This window comes from Mangifera indica, chromosome 15 (assembly GCF_011075055.1).
Source record: "Mangifera indica cultivar Alphonso chromosome 15, CATAS_Mindica_2.1, whole genome shotgun sequence".
NCBI lineage: Eukaryota > Viridiplantae > Streptophyta > Magnoliopsida > Sapindales > Anacardiaceae > Mangifera > Mangifera indica.
The window spans coordinates 5,045,046-5,067,491 of record NC_058151.1 but is presented as its reverse complement, the minus strand read 5'-3'; the positions used below and the strand labels follow the sequence as shown (position 1 = coordinate 5,067,491).

Sequence of the window (22,446 nt, the reverse complement as noted above, 5' to 3'; positions counted from 1 at the left end):
ATCAATATTCAAATGTTTGTTATTCAACAACTTGTTTAATTTTATATTCTTTGATAAAAATTAGTTTTATTTTTAAAGAATATAAATTTTATAATGTTTTTAGAGATATTGCAAGAGAAATAGAAAAGAAATGTTAAAAAAATCGAAAAAAAATTTATTATTTGTTGCAACTACCATTTTAAACCGTAAGACAAAATTATTAGAAGTTCAAAATATTTTAGTAGTTATAAGTGACAATTTATTAGATGTTTTAACTTTTAAAATAAATGATATTCTGGATTTTCTACTTGAAATGTATAATATTTATGAACTTAAATATGGAAAGACTTCAAAGACTTCCAAACTATGAGTAAGTTTGGGATGATTTGCCTAAAGGTAAGTTGCGTTTGTGGTCTATTCTATGCAAAGGTTAGCAACAAGTGAAAATTTCAGTCATAGTGAATTTTATAATTTTATTAATAATAATCTTTTTTCTAAAATTATGAATAAAAAACGTGATGCTTTCGATGCATTGAAATAATAGAAAGCACATTAAAACATTTATCTTGTGTTTTCTACTATGAGACATGATCTATTAACATCTCTAATATTTACTATAGTTTTAGAATTAACTTTCAATATAAGTAGATACAAGCTAAATGATAGACAATCTAACTTACATCTAAGTTTGGTTAAGATAATAACGTACATAGAAGATTAGGTGACTGCAAAATTGAAATTGCAGAATCAAGTGGCGGAGGATATCTTTAAAGAATTTAAACACTTAGATGTTGAAGATAAGATTTAAAAAAATATAGATAAATAGATATTAGAATTTGTATATTTCATAATTGAGTTTATTTTCCTCATGTATGATAACTTTATTGTTTTTTATCATATAGTTACTATGTTCCTCTGTCATAAGATATTTTCAATAAAAATTTTGGGATATTATTCTCATTTCAATTCATTTGAAAGTGAATATCAATTATTTAAATTTAATTATATATTAAAATAAAATATATAATTTATAAATAATCTAGGCCCAATCCACTGAGGGCCTCACATGACACAACCCAAAAAACCAGGAGTCATGTTAGAGTCCTCATGTGTTGACAGGTCAGGTGGTCCACTAAACCCATCAAGTGACTAGCCTAAGCACAATCCAGCTCAACCCACCCCTTTTGGTATGTCTAGTTATAGAGATTTAAGTACTTGAGAATTGGTTGATTTTGTTTGTGGTCATTCCAATTAATATCTATTTTTGAGGGGATGTGTTAAATAATTTGATACTGTCAAATTACTCAGCCCAGACATACTTACTTTGTCAGATTAGTATTATTGTTTGCTAAATTCACTTTCGAAAGAGAAATCTCAACCCAACAGCAATAATTTTTCTTTTTTAAAGAAAAATTAAAAAAAAAAAAAACGCATTAAAAATGGACGCTATTATCCATTTAGTACATATATGATAAAAGCCTGAAATTTACATACAACTCCATCATCACAAATTCACAATGATGGAATGGATAAACAAATATATAAACACTTTATACATCAAATGGCTCAAGGATTTGTTGTAAATAGAAAACCGGAGAGGGATCAATTACAAAATGACTACCCACAAACTCAGCATATGCAAGAAATTCATTTTTCTTTGGAAAAATGATTTGGAAGTAACAAACTCACCAATCTAGATTTGCAACAATGATTCTTCCCGCAAATCCTAGTGTAGAGTAACAGTGTATTCTACTCACCGGGAAGATCAAAAGCTTTCAGAATCAACAAGAAATAATGTGGATTTTGCAGCTTTGAGACCTCCAAGCATTTCAGTGACAACTCAACTAAGTATTGATAGTTTCTTGTCTACCTCAAATAGAAGCATTTTTCTATACTTGAGTAGGATTAACAACCCGCGGCTTTTAGGAAGTTATCATATGGACTTGATGCCGGCAGTCTGAAAAATTGAGGATTATGCTGGTACTCAGCTGCGCATTGCATTGGAACAGAACTGGCTGATGATGTGTTCCAATTGGCTGTGAGATTCTCATCGAGGAATGGATTGCCAGCCTGCAAAGTTTATTAATATTTAAAGAGTGAAGGGGTTAAGCATCATTCACAACAATCTTCAAGAGTTCATTTAATTGAGCAACCAGTTAGTGTAACTCAGAAGTTTACTCCTTAATAAAAGTAAATTTTTGTGTGTATACTTTTATTTGCATATATGTGGAAAATGAAGTGTAAAAGAGCAGGGAAGTACCCCATGGGAACCAACATCAACATGTGAAGGAAAGGTCACAGTTTTAGCCTCAACTGCATGGTTTTGAACTGGGACGTGAATCAAACTTTCTTGCCTCAATTGAGCAATCATCAAATGAGACATCTTCTGCTGCTTTCCCAATAGGAGTGCCTCACAGTGACCAGCCATTTCCTTGTAAGTTATGTCAGGTCCAGTGGAGACCGAAATTCTCCCTACTTCATGTGTCGTCTCCAATACCTGTGGACAAAAATTATGAAGAAAATTATCTGTTGCTTCCTTCTTTTTAATAATGTAATTAATAAGTTTCATGCAGATTCTAGATCTATAAATCCAATTTTGTGCCAATGTGCGTAGCATCTTCATGCAAGAAAGAATAGTGTAATAAGAAACTGATTTTTAAAATAAATCAACCAGGGCCTGTTGTACTTGTTATAGACTTTAGACCGGAAAAAGAAAAGAAAGAAAAAATTTTAAGCAGTAAAAGAGTAAAATGTGAATAGCATACTGATTCTAGAATTTGATCGACAGTCAACAGGTTGGGCATTCCCACGGCCAAATCTGAATTGACTTTTGCTTGACTTTCACTTGGATCTGTAAAACTTTCATCATCTATTGAAAAGAGAAGAGCAGTCTGCACCAAACAATTCAGATTATTTGAGTCCCAAGCATAAATTGTAAGTTGTGGAATATATTTAAACAATTACCTCCTTCAGAGATGTACTATGATTTGGATCAATAAGATATACTTTGTTTGGAGTATCCATGAACTGTGCTCCCAGTGGACATATGTCATCTGGTAAGAATTCATTAAGTAGTTGCTCTTTTATGGAGTGCAATTCAGACTGCAAAAAGATATCAATAATTTTTAGTGAATACATTACAATTTATAATCATAACAGAAAGCATATTAAAATGGTTATAGGGTTCACATAAAAGTACCTCAGACAAGTTTTCCAAGCTATTAACAATCTCAGAAGCAAAGCTTTCCTGTGTTTGGTCCTGTGTGATATCTATTTCAGAGAGGAATTTCAAAGCCAATTTATCATCTTCTTTTGACCCAAATATAATTTTCAGGTGGTCAGTTTCCTTCTTAATAACCTGTAACTTGTGATCTCCAACCAAGCATAGAAAGGGATCCACCTGATTTAAGCACACAGAGATGGTAAAAAGAAGTCACTGAGTTTGATCTTGCATAATTTATCAACTTCAGAACAAAAGAAAACCAGGCATGCTAGCTCTCATGCTTGGAAAGCTACTGGATCTGTCAGACCCAGAAAAAAAAAAAGGACTCCCTTCTGGTACAATATGTTGATAGTTTTATGCACTCTATCACATGCATAAACAGTAATGATAAGTTCTCATGGTAAACATAATAACTTAAATACAAAATAAAGACAGGTCAATTACAGTTCATCAACAATAGCCACTTACATTTTTTTCTGTAAGTGTCACTCTAGAAGACTGAACAAGAGGAAGAATATTAAAAGCTTTTGATGAAAAGAGAATCATAGAAGTTGCCAAGGTGAAGAGGGACCTGCGACATGATGGTGGGAGTGACCCTGTAATAATAGTGGACGTTGGGTTTGAGATTAAGCGTTAATATCTCAATAAAATAGATCATTATTCAGTTTATTACTATCTAAGTGATAAATGGTAAAATACAATTCAAGCACTAGCTATTTTTGCCAAACTACTTTTGAATATATCTATATCTTAAAACACATAAACATGAACCTTAAAACATCCAAAATTTTTTATATGCATTGAGTTCTTGAATATTCTATCAGCTTTGGCTTCCTTCATTTCTTCTTGAGAAAATTTTGCCTTAACATTGTCTGCAGTTAACCAGAGTTTATAGTTGTATTCTATTTGCACCATAGACAATTTAAAGAATATGAAAGCACAGAAAATACGATCATTTGCATTCATAAAACTCTGATTGCTAGATTATAAATAGTTGTCTTAATGGCCTGCAAAATAAGTCCTTTAATTTCTTAAAGCAAAGAGAGCTAATACATGATTGTATGAATGGTAAGGATTCAATCACAATGCTGCAAACATAGAACCTTGGCCAAACTTATGTCATGTACTATCTGCATGTTAGACATTCCTAAAGCACAGTTGAACACTGATAGCACAACCAAGTACCAAGTATCTACTACCAATACATTGATTCGAAACTTAAGTTCACCAAAGACACAGTAAGAAGTTGTTCCAACCCTGGATTGAAATTCTTGAATCAAAATAAGCTAGATGGAATTTGTAGATATTGAATTGAGTATTTTTTATTGAAGGTACAATTATAAAAAAACTCAAATCTTTGACGCTTCATCTAGAGACTCCGCTGGTGCTCCACTTCCCAAAATACAACTCTACAATGAAATTGATTATCACAAAGCTCTCTTAAAAACCCTCCAATTCATATAATTAAAAACCTAACCCTATTGGTAACATTATTTAACTTTTATACTAATTTCTAAAAAACTAATGTTATTAATTGATAATATATTACTAACAATATTCCTAATTAAATCTTAATATCCTAAATCACTAAACCTAGGGGCCTAACTGTTCCTCTCTCGTAACAACAACCTTGTTCCCAAAGCTAAAATATGAAAATTGGTTACACCTTAATTTCACTGAAGTCTTCTCATATCGCCTCTTCCATTTTTTATAGAGAGAATCCATATAAAGGAAATATTATCATATTAAGAAAACCCCCTATCCAAAATGTAACCTGTCACATGTGGGAATTTGCAAGTGGCAGAATAGGTAGGTTGTTTTGGGATGGAATTGAATTGGGGAAATTGATTGTGGGGATGAAATTGATGCATGGTTACGGGTTGTTGCGTGGATGAATTGTTGAATTGAAAATTCTGCAAATAGAATTGAGGATCTAACTTGGGTGGTTGTGTGAATAATTTGTTTAATTGAGCTTTGTGGGCATAAAATCTAAGGTTTCAAAATGTATGAGGTCTGGCGGGTGGATGATGAGGTGGAGTTGAAACTGTTGGACCGTTGTGGCTGATTTAAGTCTCCTGGTGTGTCAACAAGAGTGATTTGTTGGACAACTTTTTATGACTGGGCAGGCAACCAATTTTACACAGGTGCAGTAAAATTGGAGGTTCTAGCGGCTGATGAATTCAGGCCCGTTGTTTGATTAAGGGGTAGATTGTGTGGTTGATTGAAAGTTTGGTGAGGCTTGTGGGTGGAATTGATTGTGAAATTGACTAGGGGTTGTTGTGCAGGCAGGTTGTGGGTGGTTTGATTTGTATTGGATTATGATTGATGATTGGTTCCTGTAGGGTGGTGATTTTGAATCGGGTGTAGTTTGTTTTCCCGCCATGGCTTGTTTTCCTCCCATTGCAGCCAACATGTCTTTTATCACCGTAATCTCCGAGAATTTCTCTTCCAATGTTTAGAATTGAAATTCCAAGAGTTTCTCCTCCACCTTTTAGAACTACTCTTTCAACTCTTTGATTTCTTTTTCCACAGCTTCCACCCTTTCCATCTTGTATTAACAATAGGCTTGAAACAAGGCTCTAATACCAATTGTTGTAGCCTCAGATTGAAATTCTTGAATTAAATTAAAATAAATGGAATTTATAGATATTGAATTGAATATTTAGTGAAAGAAGGATGGAGATTATAAGTAAAAAAAAAGAACTAAAATCCCCGGCACTATGTCTAGAGACTCTCATGGTACTCCACCCCAAGGAATACAAGGCTTCGTAGAAATTGATCATTGAAAAGCTCTCTTAATCCTCCCAAAACCCTACTATTATATAATTAAAAATCTAACTCTGATTGAACTCCTAATCCTAATTGATAATACTATTTAACTTAAATACTAATTCCTAATAAACTAATTTTCCTAATTGTATCGATAATATATAAATAATAATATTCCTAATTAAACTTAATATTCCTAATCAAATCTTAATATGCTAAATTACTAAACCCGGGGGCCTATCACAAGCAATAACCCTATTTTTCTAATTTTGATTCATAATGATGTAGTTGATCATTTCTTTTCTTAGAGTGATAATTTTCTTATATAATTAAAAATCTAACTTTGATTGGACTCCTAATCCTAATTGATAACATTATTTAACTTAAATACTAATTCATAATAAACTAATATTCTTAATTGTTTAAACTAATATTTCTAATTGATAATATATAACTAATAATATTTGCAATTAAATTTAATATTCCAAATCAGATCTTAATATCTTAAATTACTAAGCCTGGGGGCCCATCACAAGCAATAACCCTATTTTTCTAATTTTGATTCGTAATAGCATAGATTGATAATTTCTTTTCCTAGAGTGATAATTTTGTTCACTTTCTTTTATGCTTCTTTTCATTAGGTTTTCAATCCAAATAAAGAGTTTGCTAATTATTGAATGAAGCAACCCATGATCATGATTGGAGTTCAGTTCCCCCACAAAATGCATACATATGCTCTAATTTATTAGCACATTGAAATAAGTTTATTTAGATTCAATTTCTTTATTTAGAATGTCCAAGATTTTTGAAAATTTTATTTTATTTTCAATAAGATATAGCCATATACAAGAATGCAAACCATTTTCTAAACAATAAATAGTTCTTCTGATAAATTAAGGTATATTGCATTCTCACTGGTTTTTAGATATATAATATTTATTTTTAAGAAAAATTATTTGTAGTCATTATGTGCAAAAAAACAATATGTACTTAGTGCATATATAAATATTGTAGAAACTAAACCCTAATCCACCCACCTAAAGCCTGTTTGCTATTTTAAGCACAACTTTGAGAGCTTACCTCCTTCAGTGAGAGAGATCTTTCGTAAGGAAAGTGCTAGCTGAAAACTTCGAATCAGAGCCTCATGACCAGAGTTCTGTTAGACAAATCAAACAAAAATAAACCCTCAAGAGAAAATTAAAAATAAAAGCCAACTCTAAATTCTAGACAATAATTAACTATAACAACATATTATCAGTAGAATGAGTACAATTCCTCAGAAATGTAGTAAGTTCTTCTCATAAATCTGTAAAATCAAAATTCATACATGATATCTATTTAAAATAATGTTGCACAATGGTGAATTAGCAATGCCTACAAGGATGGAGCAACAAAAGTTTTGAGGATAACACTTAAAAGGTGTACAAAGCCAACAAGTTCATGCATTGAAAAGCCATTAACCACAATAATACAAACTGATGGGCTAGATTCAATCCAAGATGCTCAAGCTCGGATCAAACAAGCCAAGTTTGAGCCAAGGGTTGGGCTTGTTTTCATAAAATGAGCTAAATTCGAACTCATATGAGCATTCAAGTTTTGGCCAAGTTAAATTGAATCTAAAGTAAAACTATCTTTTACCTAAGTTCAAGCCACAGCTTATCAGTCTCGACAAAGCCTTGTTCGGGCTTAACCCAAATCGAATACATACCTAGCTATAGTGTTTAAAACTCCACTAAGAAACATGTGCAATTCCAAATTGAATTAATGGGTTTATCACATATATAACGCAAACAATAAAACTGAGGATCCAAGCACAAACCCACACAGTTATGGGTTCATTATTTTTAATGTCAGTAGGGATAAACAATTTCTCCCAAAAACTTGAAGCAAAGAGAAAAGAGTCCAACAATAGTATTTAAACTCGACACTTCAAAGGATAGACACATTTCTCTCTATTGAAAACGAAAACAAGATTCAAGGCATACAACGAAGAAATCCCAACAAACTAGAAAAATTATCAGTAAATAGAAGTGTGTGCTCCAAAAGTTTCAATTAAAATGTAGGAAAAATGAAAAGCCCAACTTTCCCCCTACTATAAAACCTATGGTCAGGTGTTTTATGGGTTCCTAGGAAAGCAATCAAAGATGTGGCAATGATAATTGACATTACAAGGAAGTAAGTTTAGGAAAAGGAATCCGACCAGATCACTAAACAACTCACTACGTCCTTTGAAAGTGCCTAAAATTTGTGAAAACAGTAAAACTCACGAGGTTTATTTGAACGTGTAAGGAGTACTTAATGATGATGATTATAATAATTGATTCGAATATTATTATTAGTATTTCTTTAATTATAATAATTATTATTATTAAGAAAATATTTAATTTGAATAATATTTGATGAGGAAAAAATAATAAAGATTATGATAAGATTTTTTAAATTAAGATAAAATATTTTATATTAGTATAATATATATTTTGGGATAATATATTTGATTAGGATAATGTTAATAATATTTGAATTGAAAATTAAGATATTATTAGAATAAATAAATCTGATTGAATATTATTATTTGAGTATTCTAATAGCATGGGAGGTTACGGTTTTTGATTTAATATTTCTAATATTTGTGCTAACTCTATATAAAAAATTAGTATCAAAGCATTACAATTATCATACAAGATGAGGGTGGACAATGGAGGAAGGTCAGACAACTAATACAACTAGAAGCTTGAGCGATAGGGGAGAATGAAATTTGTCTCCATTGTGAAAGCAAAGAAAAACTTAAGTATTGAAATACAAGTCATAAGATGTCTTATTGATGGATAAAAAAGAATATAACGACACTAAAAACATTGTTAAAATACTTTTACGAAAGGGTTTTTTTCGAAAACATAAGGAAACTTTTTGAAAAACAAGAAATTTTTTTTGGTTTTAACCCTATGACATAAAAGCAATAGAAAAAAAAACTATATAAAATCAGTTTAAATTTAAAACGAATCAATCAGCCTAACCTCTAAATTTATTCGAATTATAAATGAATTTTCATAATTTTAGACAAAATGGGGATTGTCGTCATTTTGATCATAGACGACAAACAACAAAGGATGAAAGAATTTATTTGGTCAAGACAATAAATTCTTATAAAAACAAAAAAAAAGACTATTACTTCCGATGAAGTTATTTTGTTGACAATGAAATAAGAAAAGTCATCAACAAAACCTAGGATTTAATTGGTCAAATACGATGACCAAGGGGTGAAATCAACCAATTCAATGGTTCAATTGATAGATTCAAATGAGTCTCAAGTGATCTGATTTAATTAGTAATAGAGACAAAACGAGCTATGAACGAAGAAGAAAACGTGAAACAAAAAGAAGAAGAAGAAAATAAAATGTTCATGGAGATGTACCAAGGGTTGAATTGTGGCAACTGAATAATAGCAAGATGAAAAGGGTTCTTCAAACTGGGTTGAATAAATGTAAAGATCCAAAAAAAATTCATCAAGATAGGTGCATTAAAAAAATAAAAAAAATGAAATTCAGTTTTGTCCCACCTTGACCACAAGGTTTTTTCAAAGGTACAAATAATGCTAAGATTAGATAATAATAATAGCATTAATATTAGCTTTAATCAATTAAAAAAATATTTAAGATATTTGAGATTAGAATAAGATATTTGAAATTAGGATAAAATATTTCATTTCAAGATCATAAATTTGATTAGGATAGTCTATTTGTTTAAGATTATATTTGAATTTAAAAATTAGATATGGTCAGAATAAACAAAGTTGATTGGATTGAGGAAGAGAATTTTGTTATTTGGGTAACTAATTAGGAGGCTACGGTCTTTGAGAGGAGTTAACAGTTCTTGCTGTTAATATCGTTTTGTGTTAGGAGATGTATGGATGGCTATATGCGGCTGGCTCTAATCTTCCTTGATTGTAGTTTAAAGACTGAACAGCTCTCGCTGTTAATATTGTTTTGTGTTAGGAGATGTATGGATGGCTATATGCGGCTGGCTCTAATCTTCCTTGATTGTAGTTTAAAGACTGAATTTAATGACAGAAACATATAACGGCTATAAAATTTGATTTAAAGCGTTGGGAGATGTATGGATGCAAGAGAAACATCTGAGAAATGAACCTCCAAAAATAGCATCACCAACTTATAGAAAAGGGGATGCAACCATACAAAGTCAATGCAACAATTACCTTGACTGTAGAGAAAAGCATAACAAGGCTGTATGTATGTGAAATTGCTTGAAAGTTTTCAGGTGAATTTGCAGGAGAGAGAGACTCTGCCCAAATTGATGAAAGCAGGAGTGTAATCTGGCGGTTACTCAACCTTAGAGACTTACTATCCTGAGGCAAACCAGAAAGTCACAAAAAACCAGTAAGTAATCATAAGAACACTAAGTGTTAATAAATGCTTATAAAGTCGATTGTTCAGAAATTCAATCTTACAGGACTTAAGGAACACACCAGAAAACTAACTAATCGTCATGCCCAGTAAAGCGTACATGTAAAATAGCCTAGATCCTAATCAATCTAATATATGAACTCTCAATTTTAAACTAAGACCATTGATTATAGAACTTAGACTTCAGAACTGAGCCCAATCCTATGGACAAAAGTCATTGCAGTTGAGGTATGTATTTGTAAAGCTCACCTCACACAAGATCAAATATTGCTCAGACAAGTAGGTAATATGACTTGAGTACCTAACTCAGATCAACCCATCAAAACCAGGTTTCAAGGTCACGGGAGATACAAAAGTTGGACTCAACCTTAATCTAAATGAATGTCAGATGATAATTAATGCAGTGTAAAGTAGATCACATGAGGAAATAACTATACAAGAAACATATTTTTGAGAAAAAAAAGTTTGAGATATTGACTACATTGCCTAAACTTACTTGGTCTTTTTTGGAATTATTCTCAGAATTTCCTTCGGTGGTTGATAGAGGGGGATTTTTCACGCTATAAACTCGATTATAAGATGACTTCAATCGACTAAGCACATCAACTTGGTCTTTTATGGAATTATTCTCAAAATTTTCATCAGTTGCAAATAGAGGGGGATTTTTCACACTATAATATCGACTATAAGATGACTTCAATCGTTTAAGCACTCCATTATTATTGTTTCTAGGTTGTCCCCCATTAACAACATTATCCTTCTTGTCTTGATATGGATTTTTCCTCATCAAAGATTTATCCCTTTTTAGCTTGTCAAAAAGGGCAGCTGAAGAAGAAAAGACAGAGACAGTTCTGGTGAGTGCCCTTGAAAGATCCATTGCCCTCTTCGGCTGAGAATTATCTGTGGATGGATGAACCGAAGAAGGCACAAGAACAACAGAAAATATCTGGTGGGCTCCAACCCTAGTTTCATGGTCTGGATGGACCATAGCAGGGAGTAACTGATGAAATAAAGCCTCTGGGAATGCCTGCAAGAAAGAAGATTGATCAACTGCCGAAATACACAATAATCAAACAAATAAGAGAATTATGAAACTAAACCAAACACACAAAAGTGTCACTCTTGCCTTATTTCTGTATGATAAATTTGGCATAGATGCCACAATTTGAGCTGCTCGATATACAGTAGCAATTGTGTTTCTGGCTATAACTGTGATTGTTGAGATATTCTCTAACATCACAGCCATAACATCAAGAATAGGGCCCGCATCTCCAATCTATGTGCACCAATAAAAGCTCAGTTGTTTCATTTGTTTAAACAATTAAGCAGAAAATAATTACACATAAACTTTACAACAGCCAAAATTAAAGAAAAAATTGTCCTAAAAACATTTTTAAAATCCATGAGACTTCAGCACAAATTTAGAAACTATATGGCATAAGTATCACCTTGTCTGACAACTGTACAAGGCACTTATCCACTGCTTCTCTAAAGTTTTTGTTCCATCTTTTTATATCATCTCCCAGAGTTTCATCATCAAGTGAACAGTGTATGCTCTTCCGCAAGTGCCTCATTACATCACTGACTGCAGCAATTATTGCTACAGAAGGCTCAACATTGGTTTGTTCAGCAAGAAGTGTGGTGACACTAACAATGTCAAGTTGCATGTTTGATTGCTTAAGAACATTTTTATGATCAAGATGCTTAATCAATGTGGAGAGCAAAAAGTGAGTATTTTGCCCTGCAACACAGAAGTAGAGGAATGTGGAATCAATCTATGCATTAGATTATAACTAACTACACAAAGAAGATTCAACAAGCAGCATTATGATCAAGAAACAAGAGATCCTAAGAGATGCTTAAGGAAAGTTAAATATTACACAAGTACCAGTATTATCCATTAAACTCTGCAAATCCTTCAACACCAAGAAGGCAAAACCATTATCAAGAGACCATAAATTTTCGCAATCAAAGTAACGGAACAAAGACTCCAGAATTCGCCGAATGGTTGAAGCCTCCATTGCTAGCTTAGCCATGTTATGCAGGCAAACCCTAGACCAAAAGCAGGGATTCTGGGCATCTTCCCTGTGGGAGGAGGAAAAACCCTTTTAAGAAATAAAACAATTTGGGTTGTGATGTATAAAAGAATGCGAAAAGTTTCAGGCCAAGAGATTACTCTGTCACAATTATTTCGCCTTTGTCATTGATGATTATACTCATAGGAGGAACCTTTGTCAAGGCATCTGGTGAAGGACCAACATGACCCTCTATTTCGCACACTTCTTCTACACACCTGTGCTCGGCAGGGTTCTCCATATTTTTCTTAGGACATCCATAGTTTTCCAAAACCACAGAAACAACCTATATAAAGATATTAAGAGTTTGAAGAAAGTCAACAAAGATAATAATCATGATCCAATCTTTTATATTTCATCTCCAAATTCTATATGAAGGCAAAAGGATAAGGATGAATCATGAGATGATACTAATAGTACAAAACTTTTATTAAATATTCCATAGCTTAGACACTCACAAAACTCATAACCACCAATATCTGAGACTATTATTCAGAGTGCATCTTAACTTACCAAAATAGTATTAAAATGAGAGTTTATATAAAATTTTCTATGGAACATTCATGAACTTCCATGCTTAATCACAGTTATATATAATTCTCCGACAACTAAATAAATCCATCATAGTTTAGCATATATATTTAATATGCATTTGCACAAACATATACATGTATAGTTGTGTCATTGTCTAGATTTAAAGAGTTGTCAAGTGCAATACTTCATGTCTGAAGCAAAAAACTCAGGTTTACACAAACATAATCATAGATGAGTTATATCGTTATAAACAGAATGCTTAGAACATAGTTAAGACAATCCCAAAGATGATACTCGAAACCTGTTGACCAGATATGTATTTGGACAAATCTTTACAGAATTAAAGAATTGCACTTGGCAGCGTCTGCAAAGGTGATAAGCGCTCAAGAAATCTTTCAGTTGGTATGCTTTAATATTTTCCAGCAACCTATAGAGGAGGCTATTGTAGACACCTTCACCAACTTGCCCAAAGACATAATGGTCAGACAAATTAAGAGTGTTAATGTGTTGAAAATCTGCAACTTAAAGCCTATTATTGTAGACACATCACCAACTTGCCCAAAGACATAGTGCTCAGACAAATTAAGAGCATAAGCGTTGAAGAATCCTTGGGTGGTGTTACCTGAATCATACCCATCAATGTCTAACTCATAATCTGCCTCAGCAAGTAATCAATTTCTAATTCTATTTGGAGTTTACTAAAAACATTAAGATGCAGATGTTAAAACATTAAGATTTTATCCCTTAAGTAGTCCCTTTTTCTTTTCTATCTTCTTCATCTTTGTCCTGCCTAGTGCCTTTGACTTTGAGTATCCCATCTCCAGCAATTAAGGACATTATCAGTGGGTCTCTTGTAGAGGATGCATGCAGCAGAATTCTATATTAATCTATTTGCTGGAATGGTAGATGGAGTGATTGGAGCCTTGAGAGTCATAAACCTGAGTGTAATACTGTGTCTATGATCTCCTCGTAAGTGTATACCCATTACTCTTCCTTGGCTTTATAAAGGAAACTCTAGGTGAAAATGTGCATGCAAGATTTGCTTAATAAAAGAAAGTTATCAATGGTTAAGAATGTACAAGTATCCGATTGGCACTTACCAAAAATTATTTTCAAGAAATCAAAATGTAAATGACTATCAATCAACTCCTTGACTTTAGATCAAAAACTAGAGAAAACAACTACTAGAAACCTTCATAATTAAAGAAATGTAGAAAGTCAATGATTTCCTGTCACTTAACCAAAAACCTTAAGACAATTATAAAGAGGTGGATTAGGAGCAACAGAAGCAACACAAGTTCAGTAAGTTAAAAATGCTTACATTGTCAAACTCAGCCGAAATATGAGAATGCTCACCCATAAACTGCACCTACACAAAAAATAATAAATAATAATAACATTTGCATTACGATAGTTTCATAAATAATATTATATAAATATAAAAATAAACAGAAAAAAATTAAATTTAAAAAATACTTTTAGTATAACTGCTGCTGACTAAATTATGAAATAAAGATGACAGAGAAATCCAATTTTCACATATGAGAGAAACAAGGAAATGAAATAAAGTATATGCATATCAGAGTATACAATTTTGCAGTGGCATGCATAGCCATGAATTTAATTTGGATCAGGCTAGAAAAATTTTAAAATAATACTTCATCATACAGTATATGTTTTGTTTTAATAATTTCAATGGTATGAAGGAAATTTTAATAGAAAGCACAGCCACTTTAGCCAAATATTTCTCAAGGCCAAATTCCACTCAACATGGCCAAGTGACACATCCTGTTGGATCTTCCGGTGCCTACCAGACCATCATGTTTGAATTAATGCAAAGTATGCTTGATCCAGTGATCAAAACTGAAACAGGCCCTCATTCACAGAGCATGATTATATGGTGGAAAAAGTGTTCATCTTCCAGCCCGAACCCAGCAGAACATTCAAAAATTTAGAAAATGCATGCCCAGCAAAAATTAGAACATTCTATCCCCGAAGGAAAAACCATCTAGAATAGTTGCATTAGGTTTCTTGATCCACATCTAGGCTTCCACATAGAAGGTAATTGTTTAAACTATTTTTTATGCAATTTTCTAGTTTATTAAGCTTTCAAAACATCCCATTTAACATAAAATGATAAGAGCTACTCAATAATGTTTTCCTTTTTTATTTTTATATTGCCACTTCAGTCACAACCAACTCTATCCCAGCCAACATGGCCACCACATGGGAATACTTATAGATACTGAATGTAGATATATTGCATTATTCCAAATACTCCTTTCACAAGATTAGCCTCAGCAGCTAGGCTACAACGGGCTAACCATATTCTTCAGACCAATAGCAAGCAACCTAAAAATCAAGCAATACTATCCTTTCATACTGTCTTTTCTACCAGATCAAAAATGATCTGCAACTAAGTATCAGTAACTTCTAAGTAAAAAGTTACTTCCCTATCAAAACACATAAAATTTAACGACACATTCTCTGAGATGAGTTCTGATTCAATTACACAAATGTTCTCAATTGCCACTCAACTCCCTTAACACTTATTAAGGAGGATGGATACTTTCATAACCATCACTGCCTTTGTTTTCTATATCTTTTAAACTCCCAAGACTGACCACAGTAAACACAATTCGCACAGGGAATCCCTTTGGCATTCAGCTATTTTAAGACCCAAACACATCTTCCTATTCCTTTCTCATACTTTTCTTGTTGCAGGGAAATTTATTAAAAATTAAAAAAAAAAAAAAGTATTGAAACCTTCAAGGATTATAATTTTTCTATAATAATAGATTAGTAATAGTGAAAGGACAAAAAAAAGAAGAAATATATTCATTATGACTGCTAAAATGAAATTTCTATATGAGCAATTGAAGTTTTCCAAATCATTCCATGTTTAGGTTCAGGTCACCATCCACTTATAAATTCCAACCTCAAACACCAAAACCAAGGTGAGGTCCCTTTTACCTTTATTTTCATTTTCCAGTATAAGCCCAAGCAAGCATTACAAATATTTAAGTTATTGTTACACATGTAAGCACCTTTTAAAGTGCAACATTTCAAAATGAATATCAGTTTCGGACAGTACTGGGAGGTACAAATAAAATGGATAAACTATAAATACTTAAATATTTTGTGATCAATTGAGTGAATCTCCTACAAACACTTTAAAGATATTGCCTAACCGGAAATATTTCATCATTATAAATCAGTTGGTCAAAGTGGGGCACATTGACTAAATGCTCCAGTCAATTTCTGAGAAATTGAACGGAATTTAGATTTTAAATTTTACAGCAAATGAAACTTGTTGAAAAGTAGTGGTCTGCAACAAAATGAGACAAGAGAAGTATGGCACAATTCAGGCAATGATATTCTCACCAATTCAGGTTGCATTATGATAATCAACCACCTCTTAGTTGATATTTGGAGTGGTTAGTGTCGACCACAACAAGCAGGAGGTGGTGCGGTGGCTTTTAAAAAGTAAGCAAGAGAGAGAGAGAGAGTAAAAATTATGTACTGATTCAAAAAAAAATACATAATTTCTAGTCTGTCAAAAAACAAAAAAGTAAACAACAGCTAGCATACACCACAGTCTTATCTGGTTGATTCAAACTAAATAGTATTCAAGCTATATCGATTTCATTAAAGCTAATACATAACCGAATGGCTTATAGTTATTTTGTGTACCATGTCAAACAATATGACAGCATATAAGATATAGAGAATTATATTTTCTTTCCCAACATTTACGTGGAAAGCCAAGAAAAGGAAAGATTTAATAATGAACTCAAAAACAACAGAAGCAACATGGAAAGGGTACCAGTGCAGAAAGGGCTTGCAGCGCAGCTGCACGTACACTTCTGGGCCTTTCATCCTCCCCAACCTCCTGAGCTAACTGACAGAGTTGTGGAATGAAGCATTCTAAGTTAAACATGTAAGTCCCATCTTTCTGTCAAATTCAATAGAATGAAACAAGGTCAATGCACAGTGAGCTTGCCCAAACTGTGAAACTGAGGTACACTGAAGAAGGATATCTTCTAAAACATTTCACATTCAAACATATTGAAAACAGTAAATGCACTAACCTGATTATTTACAAAGTCAAAAAGAGTCAGACAACCTATAATCTGTATTTCATCCCGTCGTGTTTGATCCAAAAGAGTTTGGATAATGCTTAGTAAGCTACTAGCAAACAAAGGCCTGTAAAAATATCAGGTCATAAATTATGTATGATATGGAAATTGCAACACAGATATAATTTCACTGTTCACTGCAGGTAAGGTGAAGAAGCTATAAGTGGAGGAAAAACAACACTTAATGTTCAGCGCATTACTTGGAAGTCATAGGCTTGAACAGACTGTTAACTTTACATCAGTATGTGACTAGCTATTTAAACTTGAAAGGAATTATCGAAACAAGATAAGCATCAGTGACACACTCATTCACATTGACATTTTTAACGTATGCATGTATGCACACATGTATTTATGTGTTTTTATTCACTTCAAAGGCCTAAAAGATTTCATCAAAATCAGAATTGTTGAAAACAGACAAAAAAAATCATAACATATTATGTCTCCGAATAATCCGCAAAAGTGAATATTGAAGTGCAATATTTCACAAAATATAAAGAGGATAGGAACTACAGAAGGAATAACTTACATTTGTTCTTTACAAGAGATCAACAATTTTCTATAAATGCACATGACAATTTTTGCAGATTGGAAGTTCTCATTTCTCAATTCCTTGTAACACCTTTGCTCAAGAGAGGTTGTAATCTGTTCACAAAATTTCCAATTTTAATTAAGGAAGCAACAACTTCAACTAATAATCAGAATGATATTAGGTAACCAAGTAACTGCAAAAATTAGAATATGAAATGTGAAAAAACTAAATCAATATGGTCATTTCAGTAGGGAAGATATGAAATAGTACCAGGTATAACAGAAATTGCACTTACATCACCTTTAAATATAAGATTCAGATGACTTGAAAGGCATTTGGTAACACATTGATGGATAAAAAAAAGGAAGCAGAAGAAGATAAATACAGAGATAAGCAAAGGAATCAACACAAAAAGTAGTCACTAGAATAGACCAGATGAACACCTAAGAACCTAACCAGAAAAGTTATTTCCTTGCTCATCATGAGAATTCTACTTCTGACCCTTCGGATTGTTCCTTTGGAATCTTTAAGACAGAATTTATAAAACTTATTGGCAACTTCCTGCATTCTAGAACTTACCCTTAACTTCTCACCATTACAGTTGATAGTAACAAAAACAAAGAACCAAAAGAATTTGTAAAGATCTTGTATTTTTGGCATCCAAACTTCATTAAAAACTTAATCACATTAAGTTTAGCAATGTTCACATCAAGAAATTATTACTAGAATAGCAACAAATACATTATGGACGATCCAAAGATCAATCTATGAAGTATCATGACGCTTATTGTCCAACTTTTTTCCTCAGTTAGACTATAGTTTTGAATTTTAAGGCAACTAAAGCATGGTTGAAAATATATTATAATTATCCATTGAAGGATTCCAGAAATACTGCAGACATGAGTCTATTCTTTAGTATAATTTGATAGAAAAACTAAAAAAAAAAAGAAAAATAAAAAACAAGCAGTAATGAAATGGCGTGGAAACACTTAATCAACTATAAGTGTGGAAAAAAAAATCTAAACACTTCCTGTAAGTTGTAAACTTCACTACAAACAAATATTTCTTAACTTTGAAAAATGCTAAACAAATATCTCTAGATGGTCCACAAAACCTTATTCCTCTTTTCAATTCCCAAATTATGTTGCACATTGGTAAGTTTTACACGCTCTAATATGCTAAATCTCATTACTAAGGCACTTCTCATTTAGTAAAAACAGTTCTGCATCCCAAAGTTCTAGCAATGATAATATAATCTACAACTTGCACTTGAAACAAAAATCTAAACAGTCCATTAATAATGAAGAGAAAGAACGGGAGTACAGTAAGAATTAGAGGTTTAAGTTATCATCAATTTACAATTAGCCTTGGAATAGAGACATGAACCTCTAGCAATAGTCCACATTCTATTTTAAAAAATCTTTTAAAACATTGGTCAAACTGAAGTAGAAGAGAACAAGGGAAAGCATATGGAACAGGTTAAAACTTCTCAAATTTGTATCCCTCATATCAACAAGCAAACCAATAAAAATATGCAACACATAGAAGTTCCCAGAAAGATTGTTGCTTTATAGAAGAAAACTAAGATTAGTTTGAGACTTGCATGAAATAAGTTATACCTGTGGTATGCGCAAAGGATTCTTATTCGCATATTCACAAAGTTTTCCTATCTTCCGATCATTTGGTCCTTCTTCCTACCAAATTATAAAGAACAAAGTGCATATTAAATAAGATTTTAGTGGAATAACATGAAATTCAAAATAGGAAAGAATAGAATCTTCAAAATTAAATCAAGCTACCATAAAATCAAACAGTGCTAATACAAAAAAGGTATGTATCATGCATGCTTGAAGAACCCACTTTTCATTGGAAGAAACAAAGACCAAGTGGTTATCCAACTTCAGTGGGAAGTAGAAACTAGGCTCTATTTCAAATTTTACATAAAAGTATGAGCATTGGACAGAGAAAAATTGATGGGAAAATAAGCAGAGCTATTCAAATCCTACTAAAACAAGATTGGCAGGATAAACCAAGATAGCATCCTCTCCATTACTGGCATAACAACCAAAACTGAATTAAAAATAATGAGAGATAATTATGTCAAGTTCTTTAATTAAAAGATAAACAAGTTGCATGTCAAAATAAAACAAAAATATTGCCTTAAATATCAGTCCACCACAGGAAAACCGTAAGTTAACAAACATATTCAATGAGTGAATAGCATGAATCTTACAAACACCCACAGAAGGATTTGATGAAAATAAAGAAGAATGAAAATCAGCAAGCATGAAATAACTTGTCTTTACCTTTAACTCTTCATGATAAAATAAATTAACCCACAGATACAGCAATGAAAATGTGGATAAAGTACAAGGAGATAATCAAAACGAAAAATCACAGCAAACTCAAAAGATACCAACCTGTGAACGAGGAAAGATATCAGAGATCAGCTTCTTGTACCTCTTGACAGGCTGCCTAGACCTAGCCCTCATTGCAGGGCAAAAGAAACAAAGGCTACCACATGCAGGCAAAACTTGCCTAGAAATCACGCCTGAAACGCTCATTGTATCCAAACTATACAAGGATACTAAAATCTTTTATTTTCTTCAAAAATGTGCTTTCTTTCCCTTCTAATCAAATTAAAAGTTCAGACCATGAAGCCAAGAAGGGAAAGAAATGCTTATTCACAAACGAGTAACTCTAAGTCAATAACCAGCCTGTAACCAACAATTCGTGATCCCCTTATCTCCAATTGAAAATCAAAACTAATACAATGTACACAACAAATCCACAAAAGGGCTTGGGAAAACAACAAAACTAAATCAAAATTTCAAAACTACCAAATAATATGAAATTAACAAATAAAAGCTAGATTCAAAATTAAACCAAAAAAAAAAAACTAGCTACATTATTGCATAGAAAACACAATTGAACCCGATATCACGCAATGCCGATTGAAAAACCAATCAGACAAGCGAAATGAGATCTTTTTTTTTTGTTGAAAATCAACAAAAACTTGGTGAGTCAAAGGGGTGAAAACTGAAAATTTAAGAGGAAAATGTTTGAAAGAATACCTTGAAGCGCAGGTGAGAGGTTGAAAATCCCTCTAAGCCATGCAAAAAAAAATGTTGCGGATTTCCAGCATCGCCCACACCGCTGAATTATACCAACTTTCTCTCTCTAAACACTATTTTTCAAAAATTAAATCTCAAATCTCTTAGTCGTTTTGAGACTCTTTAGCTGCGTTTTATTTTTTAGTGACCGGCAGGCCGGCCAATTAACAATTGACAATTTGAATACCCACACACGTTCCATTCAAGTTCAACGGCTCTCTACTTGTGGGTCTCCGCTTTTCTTATTTATTAGTAGGACATTTTTGATAGTGCCAGTCCATATTCATTATTAATGGGGTTAATTTTGGTTTTTCAATTTATTATCCTATAGAGAAAATTACAACATCCTTAAAAACATTTTTCTATCCGTGTATGATGTTAATAATACTTCCTAATTCAAAATCAAAATGATAGTTTTAAAAATAATAATTATACCCAAAAAATTACATAAAGTACAATAAATCAACAGTGTAAATATTATATTATAAATTATTAAAGATATAATAAAATTTAAAAAATATAATAATTTTTTAAACAATAAAGGGAAAAAATATCCATTTGCACTTTAAAAGTTTTAAAAATTGACATTTATGTCCCAAAATAATGTTTAAAACAGTTGATTTGATGTGTGAAATAATTATTTTTCAATTTTTTTCAAAACATATGATAGTTAAATTAATATTTTGCTCTTCCATCGTAAGGGTACGTTTAGTTCAGATAATTTTTTATTATTAAAATTAAAAAATTATATAAAAATAAATTATTTAAAAATTTAATAGGTATAAATTATTATTATATTTGATAAAATTTAATAAAAATTGATAAATATAAATAATTATTATATTTGATTAAAAATAATAAAAAATACTAATACATTATTTTACTTAAATATCTTTAGATATAATCATTTTAAAATATTCTTCATATTATTTTATATTAATTGAAAATTAGGTTATTTTGTTTCAAAAAATTAATAAGTAAAGATATAATTATAATAAAATCAAGATTATTTTAATAATATTTTAATATTTACGGTGAATATGGTAATCATAAGATTTTTTTTTCGTGACATTATTTTCTTTGATTTGTTAAAAAATAAAAGGTAAAGTATCAAAATATTTTTTAATATTTGAATTAGACACTTTTTATTTTTTTATTGGAATTTGATTTTAAGTAAAAAAGTATTACATATATTATATGATATCACATAGGGATGGAAAAATAATTTTAGGTCAAACCTTTGGGATGTAATTTACTGTTTAGGTTAAAGATGTAATTTTCCTGACCATTCAACTCATGAACGTGCTGGGTGGATATTTTAACCGTTACTACCCGCATTTTTGTGCTTGTCCGGTTATGCTGCACACAGTTTCTTACAATTCTTTGAAGAAAAGCTCTAGTGAAATGTTAGGTTTTTTTTTTTTTTTTTGCCCTTTTTGAAAACTTCCACAAAAAGGTAAAGAGCATAATTGATCAAACAATAAAATCAAAGTGTTACTCTTAATTTTGAATATTTAAATAAATATATAAGTAATATATTATTATATAATTAGATAATTTTAAATTAATAATAATATAATATCTAATCATATGATACATATTATCTGAATATCTAATTATATACTAAAAAATATATATACATAGTATTACTTTAATTCAAA

The 22,446-nt window shown here is 31.6% G+C and overlaps 1 protein-coding gene across 2 annotated transcripts; it reads right to left on the bottom strand.

Moving 5' to 3' along the window:
• Positions 1-1,419: 1,419 nt before the first annotated feature.
• On the bottom strand, positions 1,420-20,967 carry LOC123197354 (protein SEMI-ROLLED LEAF 2). 2 transcript variants are annotated; one of them, XM_044611609.1, is made up of 20 exons: positions 20,747-20,967; positions 20,093-20,246; positions 19,292-19,366; positions 17,670-17,785; positions 17,093-17,207; positions 16,828-16,956; positions 14,323-14,370; positions 12,569-12,753; positions 12,281-12,477; positions 11,841-12,133; positions 11,519-11,668; positions 10,889-11,419; positions 10,185-10,334; positions 7,052-7,127; positions 3,671-3,798; positions 3,179-3,379; positions 2,944-3,081; positions 2,745-2,870; positions 2,240-2,476; positions 1,420-2,049 (listed from the first exon to the last, which is right to left on the bottom strand). In XM_044611609.1, exons 2-20 carry the CDS (start codon positions 20,234-20,236, stop codon positions 1,885-1,887), a joined length of 3,204 nt encoding a protein of 1,067 aa, XP_044467544.1. In that variant the 5' UTR covers positions 20,237-20,246; positions 20,747-20,967; the 3' UTR covers positions 1,420-1,884. The 2 variants fall into 2 exon arrangements, with proteins under 2 accessions (XP_044467544.1, XP_044467543.1); XM_044611608.1 differs by having other exon boundaries at positions 20,093-20,389; positions 20,747-20,966.
• Positions 20,968-22,446: the final 1,479 nt, after the last annotated feature.

Coding starts and splice junctions, on each gene's coding strand:
- LOC123197354 (XM_044611609.1), bottom strand. CDS start 20,236: ATGAGCGTTTCAGGCGTGATTTCTAGGCAAGTTTTGCCTGCATGTGGT. Junction 19,367..20,092: donor ATATCTTTCCTCGTTCACAG/GTTGGTATCTTT, acceptor ATAATTTGGTAG/GAAGAAGGACCAAATGATCG. Junction 12,754..14,322: donor TTTCGGCTGAGTTTGACAAT/GTAAGCATTTTT, acceptor ATCTTTATATAG/GTTGTTTCTGTGGTTTTGGA.